The 13,761-nt window shown below is 27.5% G+C and overlaps 1 protein-coding gene and 1 long non-coding RNA gene across 3 annotated transcripts; one reads left to right on the top strand and one right to left on the bottom strand.

Moving 5' to 3' along the window:
- Positions 1–8,572: 8,572 nt before the first annotated feature.
- On the bottom strand, positions 8,573–12,719 carry LOC132945040 (histone PARylation factor 1). 2 transcript variants are annotated; one of them, XM_061014652.1, is made up of 11 exons: positions 12,570–12,719; positions 12,387–12,505; positions 12,119–12,254; positions 11,317–11,498; positions 10,576–10,750; positions 10,274–10,435; positions 10,055–10,191; positions 9,580–9,725; positions 9,306–9,505; positions 8,992–9,242; positions 8,573–8,753 (listed from the first exon to the last, which is right to left on the bottom strand). In XM_061014652.1, exons 2-11 carry the CDS (start codon positions 12,498–12,500, stop codon positions 8,706–8,708), a joined length of 1,551 nt encoding a protein of 516 aa, XP_060870635.1. In that variant the 5' UTR covers positions 12,501–12,505; positions 12,570–12,719; the 3' UTR covers positions 8,573–8,705. The 2 variants fall into 2 exon arrangements, with proteins under 2 accessions (XP_060870635.1, XP_060870636.1); XM_061014653.1 differs by having other exon boundaries at positions 12,574–12,705.
- A 140-nt stretch (positions 12,720–12,859) lies between these two features.
- LOC132945041 (uncharacterized) lies at positions 12,860–13,521 on the top strand. Its single transcript, XR_009664506.1, has 2 exons — positions 12,860–13,183; positions 13,270–13,521. It is a non-coding gene; the product is annotated as an uncharacterized LOC132945041 (long non-coding RNA).
- The last annotated feature ends 240 nt before the right edge of the window (positions 13,522–13,761 follow it).

Raw genomic sequence — 13,761 nt, 5'->3', positions numbered from 1 at the left:
TGGAATATTGTGCTCACAGCTCACTATCATTTATCACTACATATTAAAATAAATTAACTTATGATATCACCTGTGCTATCACTAATAGTCCGTGGTCCGTGATAAGAATATTAATTTTTTTATTAATTTTTAATTAATACAGAATACTGTTATAGACCTTTTAATTTTAGTAAATAATTAAGAAAAAATAGTTAATGATTTTGATTAAGAAGACCTTGACAGTTTTACATTAAACTTAAAGGGCTCAATGACAAACAATTTTGAGAAGCACTAGTTAATTTATAGTTTAGACTAGATTATTGACTATTTAAATTTTAGGTGGATCCCGGGGCGGATGAACCAAGTTTTAACCTAGGTACCGAGAATATTTAAGAGGGACCCTTACATAGAAAAAAAGCACTCACTTCACTCACGAGTCACGAGTATATAATTATTTAAATACAGTATAATATTATGCTAAATATAACAACACACATTTTATAAAATTGTTAATTTTCATTTTAATTTTAAAATAATAACATTTTACCCAATAATGAACTTTTACTTCCTAATCTGTAAATTATTCTCGAGAATCAATTTTTCAACACAAATAAGTAATAACCCTTCGCAATCGTGAGTTGTGACTCGTGATCATGTGAGATGGTACGAATTTTGCGCCAATTTGAGTAGGTACTATTGTGGTTTTAACCAATAGGTACTATTTTTTTTATATATATGTTCATTTAAATACGAATGTAATCCGCGCCAATATACATAAAACAATAGGTAGGTAGCCATTTAATTTGCGCAGTCTAAATATTTACGGTTAATGGTTATCTGCGTCACACTTTCAATTTCAATTATTGGCATTTACCTTATAAATATACCGAGTTCATATCAGTTGTAGCAGTTATAAAAGCTTATTGCACATAAAATATAAATAAATATAACATGAGCAATTGGACGAGAAAAAAAAAATCATCGTAAAATCAATACACTCATCGCTCCGCTCAGAATCTCAAACGTGTAGCTCTGCTGTACAGTAGGTTACAAGTGAGTGCCAGTGGCATGTAACATAGGGTCCAGGTGTTTGCTCGGGTAACACCTTAAATATGGGTGGGTGGGTGGATAGATGAAAAAATAGATCATTTTATAGGTCGGTATAACAGTATTATGTTTATGAGGGGTAGGTCTCCTAAAATTATTTGATCAACACCATTTTTTTTTATGATACACGCCACTGACTGGTCACTGACCACTGTAATAGTGTAATGGGTGGCGTTGAATTTAAATTCAATGATATAATATCATTGTATACGAAAAACGATTCTGAGCGAAGACTATGATATTACTAAGGTCTAAGAGCCTGTTTTACAATCATAGTTTAAACCTCGGTTACACCCACGAATTAAGATATACTGATTTTACCGGCCGAATTCGGTGGTTTAACGATTGTAATACGGGCCCTGAGACACATAGGCGAAACTACGGGTCAGGCCAGCAGGCTAAAAATACTGACAAAAATTTGTATATATTATACATTTTAATAATTATTTAAGCATTATAAATAATAATATTATTATATTTATACATGTAAACGTAGGTATACATTTGTACGTTTTATATAATACCACTCGTACCTATAATTATTATAAGTGTACGAATAAGTGGACTTGATATGATTTCTCAAATTAAATTGTGCACACTACACAATGAATATAATAATAACGATTATATACCCCTACGGTCATTTGTTTTAGAGTTACACCAAAAACTAAAATCGATTTTCTCAAAAACAGATTTTGCGTAAAAATTCCCGTTTTTCCTTAATTTTTCTTTTGTTTTTCACGTCGCTTTCGAAAACTACTGGGAAATTTTTACTTTTGACCCCCCAAAGTACCAACTAGATTCACTTTCCTATCAGAAAAATTACTGTTGAAGAAAATCCAAGCACTTTTACTGTTCTAAAAGGTGATGACTAGAGCTCGGATGTTTATGACTTGGCATATTTTTTTCACGCAGCCAGAATTACACCGGAGTGGGATACAAATTTGATTCATGAAGTCTATATTACAAATACGCAACTTTTTTTTGCATATTTTTGCATATTTGACATTTTTGAGCATATAAATGCATATATTGATCATTTATAGATTTAATGGCATATTTATCTCATACTCACATATTAATTATTTTATATCACTATGTATACACGAATCTCGTAATCGCCTGTCGACGACCATTATCTTATCGCATATCGTTAATAGATTAATAGATTAATATTATAGCCTATAGGTATAGGTAAGTATATTGTATAACAGTATAGATTGTATAGAAAATATTATTTTGCAAATTGTGTGAAGTTAAAGTATCTGCAAGTAAACGATTTTTAGTAACACAACACTTGAAAACTGCAAAGCATGAGCATGCAGTAAATCTCCGAAAAAGACGCGAACAAAGTACAGTTCAACCGTTATTTACACAAAATACAAACAAGAAAAGTGATTTTAATTCCGATCTTGCTGAAGCATTACTATCAGCTAATATTCCACTGTACAAGGTAAATAATTTTAAATTCAAAGAGTTTTTAGAGAATTATACCTCTAAAAATATCCCCGACGAATCGACCTTAAGGAAAAATTATGTAGATGATATTTATAAAAAAACTTTAACTAAAATACAGGCCAAGGTCTTAAATCGTAAAATTTGGGTATCAATCGATGAGACCACGGATGTAGATGGCCGCTATGTAGCCAATGTTATTGTGGGCGTACTTGATTCTGAAATGCCTGGTGAAGTCATGCTTGTTAATTGTGAACATTTAGAAAAAACAAATAGTACAACAATAGCTCAACTCTTTGATAGATCTATGAATTTAATTTGGCCTCAAGGAGTAGAACACAATAATGTTTTATTGTTAGTTAGTGACGCCGCACCATACATGGTAAAGGCCGGATCAGCGATTCAAACATTTTTCCCAAAAATGCTTCATGTAACTTGTCTCGCTCACGCTTTACATCGTGTAGCTGAGCAAATCCGCAGTGATTTTCCGTTGGTTGACAAACTTATTTCTTCTGTCAAAAAAGTCTTTCTTAAATGTCCAGCAAGAATAAACATATTTAAAGACGAAGCGCCAGAACTAAGTTTGCCCCCAGAACCAGTGGTTACACGTTGGGGGACGTGGTTGAATGCGGCTATTTATTACTGCGACTCATATAAAACAATTAAACAAATTATAGAAAAATTTGATCCCGATGATGCTTTATCTATAAAAACAGCTCAAGAAGTTATGGGTGAACGTAGAGTTGAAGCCAATTTAGCTTTTATTAAATCAAATTTTTCATTATTATCTTCGGCTCTAATATCTCTCGAAGAAAAGGGGAAATCTCTATCAAGTTCAGTTGCCATTATAAACGTCGTTTCAGAAAAATTATCAATTGCAGCTTCATCTCCTCAAGGTAAATCAATATACACAAAATTTCAAAAAGTTTTGGACAAAAATTCTGGGTATAAAGTATTATCCAAAATTTCTAAAATAATAGATGGCAAAACAGATTCGTTTGATGGACTTCCTAAAGCTATAGAAACTATCGACATTGTTAACTTTAAGTATGCACCGGTCAACTCTGTAGACGTGGAGAGGTCATTTTCAGCTTACAAAAACATACTGTCAGATCGTCGAAGATCATTCAAATTTGAAAATATATCCAAAATCATTGTTATACAGTGTAATCTTAATATTTAAATTATTTAACCTACGTAACATGTATTTTAGTTTATATATTTATATTTATAGTAATTCATTTCTACCATGCATTTTTTTTATAATTTATTTTGAATTAATAATAACCTCTTTTTTACGTATATTTTTTTGCATATTTTTGTTGAAAAATAGGTATATTTGATATATTTTAAGGCATATATTTGCATATTTTTAAATTTTTAAATGCATATTTGAATGAAATTTTGGTCATTAACATCCGAGCTCTAGTGATGACAGACACAAAAAAAAAATAAAAAAAACACACACATCATTGTAAAATCAATACATTCATCGCTTCGCTCAGAATCTAAAATTTGCAAAGAATATGATATTGATAAACCATCGATTAAGTTAAGGAAAAAATCAAAACGTTTTGATGATAACATAGATAATGAACATATTTTCAATGCAAAAGAGAAGAAATTCGTGTTACTGTATTGATTCCCGTGTTAAATTCTTTTATATATGGTATTGATCAACGTTTTGATCAAGGTACAATATCTTTAATCACAGCACTACAGCAGTCGGGAAAATGTTAAAACTTGCTTCAAATAAAGATGATATTAAATTATTATCGTCATATTTTAATATTTCTGAAGAGGAATTAATTTCTGAAATCCTTCTACTTTTGTCTCGTGACTTAGATTGTGTAACACAATTTGTTAAACAAGATTGTATGACGTGGTTAGATTGGTTCCGAAAAAATGAAATTGAAGGTAGGTATATATAATAATTTTATAAAAATTATTAGGGATTTTTGTGTGATTCCAGTAACCAGTGCTTCTTGTGAAAGAGCATTTTCTAAACTTACTCATGTAAAAACTAAACTTCGATCCACCATGAAACAAGACCGTTTAGATGACCTTGTGCTACCATAGTACCATACATGGAACAGTCTTTGGCTAATAACATTAATGTTGAGAATGTCATTGAAGAATTTAAAAAATTGGTACCATTTAATCGTCGTCTATTATTATAAATGTATTAATTAATTATTATATAATATATTTTTATTTATTATTAAATATTCAAATTGTAAAAAAAAATTAATTATAATATAATTAATATATATATATATTAAACAAAATTACTTTATTATAAAGTTGTTAATAGAAGTATTTTTTATATTTTTCATTTGGCCTGACCTAATAAAAGTATCTAGTTTCGCCTATGCTAAGACACTAAGTATATATTTGATGATATTATTGTGAATAATAACTAATAGGTATGTAATTTATTTACCTTTTTACGTAGAATCTTGTTTTAAATTTTCAATCTTAAGATATAAAAATTGAAAATTTTATAAATTTTTAACTACAAAATCATATATTAATTTTGCCAAATTCGAACTTTAAATGCTTGTAAAAAAAATTGTGCATATGTATTTTAATATTTTTCAACTGTTATTAGAACGATATATCAGGAGCCTTAAATTACATTTTCACGCTTTTTTACACAACAAATAAAATTTTATTGATACCTATTTATAGAAAAAAAAATAAAAAAATTTAAAACTGACAATGTCCGTAAACTGCTCAAAAAGAGTCAAATTATTTTCAAAATTTTATCGTGTATAGAAAATGCTAATACAAACATTCAGTGAAATTATAAAGTATCTACAGTCATACGTTTTTTAATTACAACAAAATAAGAAAATCGTTACATGAGATATCGAGTGAATATCAAATGATCTAAAAATATGAATTTCAAACGCTCATAAAAATTTAATTTGACTTTCTTGTAGACATGTATTTTATTTTTTTTGATAAAGATAGACAAACTTATGGATAATCTTGTATTACATTTTCAAATCTTAGATTTAAAAAGAAAAATTTTTATCAATTCTCAAATCAAAATAATTTGCCAATTTTCGTGATTTTTCCGTGTTTTGTCAAGATTTGAACTTTGAATGCTTATAAATAAAAACTGTGAATAAGGATTTTTAATACTTTTCAACTGCTATTGTATAAATATATCAGGAGCACTGTACTTCATTTTCACGCTTTTTGACCTTACAAATAAAATTTCATTGATGTTTATAAAAAAAAAAAACAAAAAAAAAATGAAAATTGAATGTTTGTAAACAGCTCAAAACGAGTCAAAATATTTTGATAATTTATCAAGTAACCTACCTATAGGAATTTATAAAATAAACACAAGGTGTAAATTTCAAGTATCTAAGGTTAATCGTTTTCAAATAACAATAAAATAAGAAAATCGCTACATAAGAAATCCAACGAATATCCAATATTCTAAAAATTTGAATTTTGGACGCTCATAAACATTTAATTTGACTTTCCGGTTGACATTTTTGCACGTTTTCGCGATTTTTACGTATTTTGTCAAAATTTGAACCTTAAATCCTTATAAAAAAAAATGTTGCCTATATATTTTTAATATTATTCAACTGCTATCGTGGCAATATGTCAGAAGCCTTGCATTAAATTTTCACGCTTTTTATCCAACAAATAAAACTTTATTGATATTCATAGAAATAAACTAAAAAAATTAAAATTTTAAATGGTTCGTAAAAAGCTCAAAAAGAGTCAAATTATTTTCAGAATTGTATATGGTGTGTAGATAATACTAATATAAACATTCAGTGAAATTTTCAAGTAACTACAGTCATACATATTTTAATTACAACAAAATAAGAAAATCGTTACATGAGAAATCAAGTGAATATCAAATGTTGTAAAAATTTGAATTTCAAACGCTCATAAAAATTTAATTTGATTTGTTTATAGTCGTTTTATTTTTTGATAAAGGTACAAAAACTTATGAATAATCTTGTATTACATTTTCAAATCTTAGATTTAAAAAGAAAAACTTTTACGAATTCACAACTCAAAATAATTTGCTAATTTTTGTGATTTGAACTTTAAATGCTTATAAAAAAAAACTGTAACTAAGGATTTTTAATATTTTTCAAACGTCATTGTAACAATATAATAGGAGCTTTGTATTAAATTGTCAAGCTTTTTTACCAAACAAATAAAGTTTTATTGACATTTATAAAAAAAAAAACCTAAAAAAGTTAGAAACTGAGTATATCCGTAAAAAACTCAAAACAAGTCGAAATATTTTAAATGTATATTTGTTTTAATGTATATAAAGGCTAATATAAACATTCAGTGAAAATGTCATGTATTTATGGTCATTTGTTTTAAAGTTACACCAAAAACCAGTAAATCTTGTTAAAAATCAATTATGCGTTAAATTTCCCTTTTTTCCTTAATTTTTCTTTTGTTTTTCACGGCGCTTTTGAAAATTACTGGGAATTTTAAATTTTGACCTCTTCAATGCACCAACAATATTCACTTTCCCATCGAACAAGATACTGAAGTTGAAAATCGAAGCATTATTTCAATTACTTATCGTGTACAAAAAAAAAAACACATGATATCATTGTAAAATCAACACATTTATCGTTCCACTCAGAATCTAAAATTGTGACTATATATTTTAAATATTTTTCAATTGCTATTTTAACAATATATTAGGAGTCTTCTATTAAATATTCAAGCTTTTTCACCTTAGGAATAAAATTCTATTGACATCTTTAGAAAAAAAAACTAAGAGTGGGTTTTTTTGTGTTAAGTAGGAAAATGTATGAGGAATTTTCAATTAATATTTCTAATGTTAGCTATGATGCCTATGGAAGGAAAACATTTATTAATTTATAACTAAAAAATTGTTTGAACACTTTCAACATTTTGTCAACATTTGTACTTAAAATGCATATAACAAATAATTGTATTTATGTATCTTTGATATTTTAGAACTTACATTAATGAAACTTATAAGACACTTGGTACCTTTCATTAAATTGTCAAGCTTTTTTACTAAGTACAAAAATGTTTATCAGAATTATTTAAATAAAATATTTCAAAGGTCTATGGTTTTTAGTTTTTGAATTACAACAAAAAAATAAAATAGATTTTTTCAAAATTGGTTTTGCTTAAAAATTATCCTTTTTTTCGGTCTTTCTTGACACTCTTTAAGACTACTTGGAATTTTCAATATTTACCGCCAAAAGTACCAACTAGATTTATTTTTATATCAGAAAAATGCTGATCTCTAAAAGATATATAAGGTGCACAGGTATACATATAAATATTAACAATTAGATTAAAATCAATTTAATATTTTAAGAAAAATTGTGGTTCCAAATTAGATACATTTTGGTTACATGTAACGATGGAGTGGTTGGTTTTTGTTATAAGAATGAAACATTAAGATGTGGAATGAAACATAATAACGTTTGATTCGAAATGATGTTATAAAATTAATATGAGAAAATAACGTAGAAGAATCAAATTTACAATTAAGTAGATAATTTTTTATAAAATTAAAATATTTTTAAAAAAAAGCGGGTATGTGCAGCGGGGTGGAGTATGTCAGTGGTGTTGGAAGTCCTGCCTAGTTTTAACTATTACTCATATACTCTGTCACTTCGATGATTGTAGATGGTATTGCAGTAACTATTTGTTATATCAATAAACTGAATTAAATCTCTTTGTAGACAGGAATTTTCATTGATAGGCCTATCCATTCAATGGATAGATCTATATTTTCTTATGATTCTCTGTTGCCATATATACATACAAATAACAATTGGTAGTCTATAAGATAGAGTGGATTAAATTTGAAATTTTTTCCTATAATATCAATTACTTTGAAATAAACATGAGAAAATAAGATAACTAAAATATGTTAAGAAATTACAAAATTATAATTCTAAACATGTATAAAATTAATACTATTCATAAGATTTAATTTCTAATTGAAATAGAACAGAAAAAAAAAAAAAAAATAGAATAACTTAAGTAATTTATAATTTGTTGTTTTATTTTATAGTGTTACTTAAATTAGAAAAATTAAATAAATAGAAAAAATAAATGTATAGTATAAGAATAAAAACTTGACAGTAAAATAGGATTTCAATTACATATTAATACATTTATAATATACTCATGTTTAGACCTTTTTTTCTGTTGTTGAGATGTGCCTGTAAAAAAAATATTTGTACCATGTTTAAAGTCTAATAATTTTTATAAATGTATTCTGTTTGGTAAATAATTAAATAATTAGTTTGTGTAAGTGCATATTTAACAATTTTTAATTAATACTTAGTTATATTTTAGTGAATATGCATGCATCATAATTAAATAATTGAATGTGCATAAATATTCAAACTCTAATAATAACTATTATATCCTTTGAATATTCACATAAGTTATAACTACCTTAATAATAGTAGCAAATTGAGGTCTTCTGAGTAAATTGTAAGCAGTTACCAAGAGTTGTTTACAAATACGATGAAGATCAGGATTTCCATCACAAAAAAAATCAATCCCTAATTCAAACCCAGTACCAAAGTCACACTCATCACTTGCAATGTTGGCATAATTTATAATTGGTTGTAATTTATCCATTACCTCCAATTTTTTACTTTCACTTGCTTCATGGTAGGATTTTAGAATTTTATGTAGAGTATCTAAATAAGTTATATTGTAAATTACAAAAAATACAAAGTACACACAATTGTTTAACAACGTACATTCAGATTCTGATAAAGGCCGGTAACCAATATCAGTCTTACTATCATATGGAACTACAATTCCAGCTTTATGAAATGTTTTTGTCACTGGATCACATTTTCGACCTTCTAAGATTTCAGTAACTTTTCGTTTTTCATAAGCGAGTAATTTTTTTTGAAGTGTAGTCGCTACTTTACTATCCATGCTTTGAAGGTGCTTCCTGAAAAAAAAAATTGAAGAAGTTATATAAATTTAATATACAAAAATAATATTTTATGTTTAATTTAAATTTACCTTAAAGCTTGAAATAAACTTTTTCCTAATTTTTGAATAATACAGTTTTTGCTTGAATCATTAGAAACAACATAAACAGGCGATGCTAATGGTACATCCCTATAATAACCTATATGAAATTCTGAACCAGTACTTGCTATAATTGTCTAAAAAAATATAGATATGTTGTATTGACAAGTAACTGGATAATAAACTATACTATATGTCTATATAGTATACTTTAGTACATTACACCAGGAGTCTTCAACCCGCATACCGTATTGTCTTTATTTGAGGCCAGCAAACACATTTTAAGCATTGTGCATCAAGCATCATGTATTTTTTATTACATTTTTAATAATTTATAAGTACTACAAATGCGGCACGCTAGATTTTTTTTTTAAAAGACGTCCTGCTTTAAAAGGTGAAAGAAGTGCTTTCACAATATAATATAATTTTATTGAATCAAGTAATATTTTAGTAAAAATACACATACTTGAAATTCTGGAGGGTCGTAGTAATAACGCCAATGTAAAACTGTCTTTTCAATATCATTGGTGTTAAACCCATTCATATGTCCTGCTAATACATCATAAGGTCCCACTAGTTTCAATCCAACCGATAATAATGCATCTAAATTTATAAAATATTTTTACTATTATAATTTATTAAATTTAATTGACAAATTAAGTTAAAATAAAGAATAATACCATACCTTCGGGATGAGTAGAACATTGTCTTTTACAAAAACTCCAAAGATCATAAAACTCTTTTGGCATTTCATCTACAAGGAATAACTCAGAAATTTTTGTTTTCAAATAGTCAGAATCAGTTACATTTTGTACAGGCGGGTCTGGCTGTTCTCTATCATTTGAGTCTAGAAATGTATTCAAAAAAATATTTCAAATAATTTAATACAGTCAAACATCAATTAAAAATTTATTTGATAACATCTCTATACAAAAACTGTATTTTATTTTGAATATTAATGTTGTATAATTATATTTAAAAAATTACCAGGAGTGTGAGATGGCTGAGATTCACCGACAAATGTAAATCTTTGTACTTGATTGCTAGATGGTACATGAGGTGAACTAACGGTCTCTCCATCTAAACGTCGAGGTGTAAATAATGTTGGTGTGCATGGAACAATACCATCATCAACACTGCAATCTTCTAATGTATTATTTGTCTAAAAATATTAAAATTTTGTATTTCATAATTTTTTTATTTAAATAAAAGTGATCAAAAGAGTACCACTAGGTGCTCTGCTGTATATTAGGTGTTGAGAAGGTCACTGCATGGATGTGTTTAATTTGAATTCAATGATATAAAATCATCATTGTATACAAAAAACAATTCTCAGGCTAAATTACTAAGTATATTTTATTGGTATTAGAGTAATTTATTTTACTATTAATAATACATTATGTTGTTTTAAATTTTCAATCCTTAGCTATAAAAATTGATCATTTTAAAAAGTTTTAACTACAAAATAATTTGCAAATTTTCACGTTTTAGATGAATTTTATCAAAATTTAAAATATCCATGCTTATAAAAAAAAAATTCTGAATTCTGAATCGTTAATTTACGGGTGAATATCGTAAATATGACTTGATCAAATTAACAACATATACATATAAATAAATGTATATTAAAATTGATTTAAATCACTTTTAACTTTTTATAGTCAATAACAAGAATTGTTATTTATAATTATCAAAAATGTAATTGATCTGAGTATTATTTTTATTTACCAATAATAATTGTTGCTGTTGTGAATGTTGTCTTATTGATGGCACTGCATATTCAGTAGAACTTTGTTGGTTATTTATAAAAGTACTATTAGTACTATTAGTACTATTTATACTATTAGGTTCAATGTTTGAAATGCTTATTATTTGTTCAGGACGTTCAGGAACTTCCATGTCATTTGTTTCTATAAAAAATAAAAAATATAAACACATTTTGAAAATTAAATTAATTTAGTGTTTTAAATTAAATTTGGATAAAAGTAACCAACTTTTAAGAAATCAATAAAAGCTGTATTACTTAAAAGGTTGTCTCACCCACATATGTTGTCTCCGTCTTACACATGTATGATATAGTAAATTTACGTAATATTTTTAATCACTCACTTAAAAATTAAAATATCGTAGAAAACCAATGAGAGAACACAGAGAATATTCTTGTCTAAAAGTTAATCATAGATCAATTTTCTCTAATATCAAAACTAACAGCACACTATTGAAACGGATGAACGTAAATTTGCTATGTTGTACGAGTGTAAGATGGAGACAAAAATGCAGGTGAGACATCTACTTAATACATCATTTTGAATTTTGACATCAGAATTTTATTTTTCATAAATATTAGAAGTTTGATAAATTATTTACAGAATTAATAATATATTTATATATTATTATATAAAATATGTATAGGTAAATATGTATTTTCAGTTTTTCAATTTTCTGGGAATTAGATACCTACTACTTATAACAGAAACTATAACCAATTATTATTATTTTAAAAGTATATAGAATTGAAGATCACACATACCACTACTGTTGTGACTTTCTTCATTAGTTCTATTTTCGCTGTTTGATGATTCTCCATTAGTGTGGTTGGATAATTTAACTTTTCCTTTTGAGTCTCTTTTTCTTGTAATTTTTTTAGTATCCTCTTTAATATCATCCTACAAACATAAAACCCATTATAAATTATATTTAGATGTTTCCCCGGGAAAAAGCACAATGAGGAAACCCTAGATTCATTATAAAGACTAACTATACCTATACACAATAAATTAATTTAAAAAATATATTACTTTGGTTGGTGGATGTTTATATTTATCCGTATGTTCTTTATTTGTTTGGAAACATTTTCTCCCATATTTGCACGGTATTCTACCATCTTTTTGGTAAGCAAAAAACTTTTCCATCTTGTCTAGAACATTGAAGACTCAATTAAACACAAGTTGAATCAACATTCATTAATCATTTTACATTACCTACTTCTTAGTTCCTATTATAAAATCCTAAGCAATGAATCATAGACTTTGGAGTTATAATGTAGTATACTAACACACCGAAATACCAAATTGATTGTTATTTGTTGTAAACAAAATCCATTTTAGTTTTAGCTTATCAAGTTTTGATTACTGAATTGCTAGATCGTGATATCTGCAGTAACTTGCAGTAAATTGTTTTTTATCATAGTTAGTTGCGCAAGCGCAACCATTATCTCGGTCGCGGACTACCGTGCGTCCGTGCTCACGAACTACAGACTTTAGTAACTCGTGGTTAAGTAGTTACATCTTAAGATCATTATACAATGATTGTAAAATATGATCTAAGAGTTACATAGAATGTAAATATTATGTTCTATAATATTATTATACTATCTATAGCCGTGGTGTGTTGAAATCGCCGCCGCCGTGCCCGACATCCCGTAGCTCGGTGATTCGTTTCTCGACCGTTGACCGTTGTTTTATCACGTATAATAAAAACGAATTTTTAACCACGGTTTGTTTTGAATTTTTTGCAATGTTGGATACTGCCGCACCATTCACGTCTGATTCACGGTTCTCCACTTACATCATTTAAAAAGAACCCATGTGGGAAGGTAAGTGTTCACCGTAATTGAATTTACAAAATTAAAAATCAAACTAAATTAGGTATTTGCTTAATTGCTTATTATTTTAATTTCAGTTCATTGAAAGGCGACGAAAAGAGATTATAATAAACTTATAGAAATACAAAATTTCCGAACAACAATCTATTTATGTTAAGAAAATGGTGAAATTGCTATCCAAAGAAACGGGTATTGGCCAGAAAACGATCCAAACGACAATTTCCAACTACAAGAACGCTAAACCAATTCTATCACCGAACAGAAAGATGGTCGGGCTGACGTTTAAAGACAAAGTCGACGATTTCGAACGGAATGCAATACGTAAAAAGGTACACGATTTTTGGTTTAGCCACAAGATACCCACCTTGGACAAGATTTTAATATCCGTGAATAATGACCCAACGTTAAACACATACAAAAGAACTAACCTATATATTATATAATTTATTACGTGAGCTAAATTTTACGCATTGCAAAAGAGGTCGTGATAGCGCACTCATTGAACGGGACGACATTGTATCGTGGCGAACTAATTATATACAAGATATCCGAAAATATCGCCAAGAAGG

Source organism: Metopolophium dirhodum, chromosome 5 (assembly GCF_019925205.1).
Source record: "Metopolophium dirhodum isolate CAU chromosome 5, ASM1992520v1, whole genome shotgun sequence".
Lineage (NCBI taxonomy): Eukaryota > Metazoa > Arthropoda > Insecta > Hemiptera > Aphididae > Metopolophium > Metopolophium dirhodum.
Note: the sequence above shows the minus strand (reverse complement) of the source record. Positions and strands in the feature narration are given on the sequence as shown.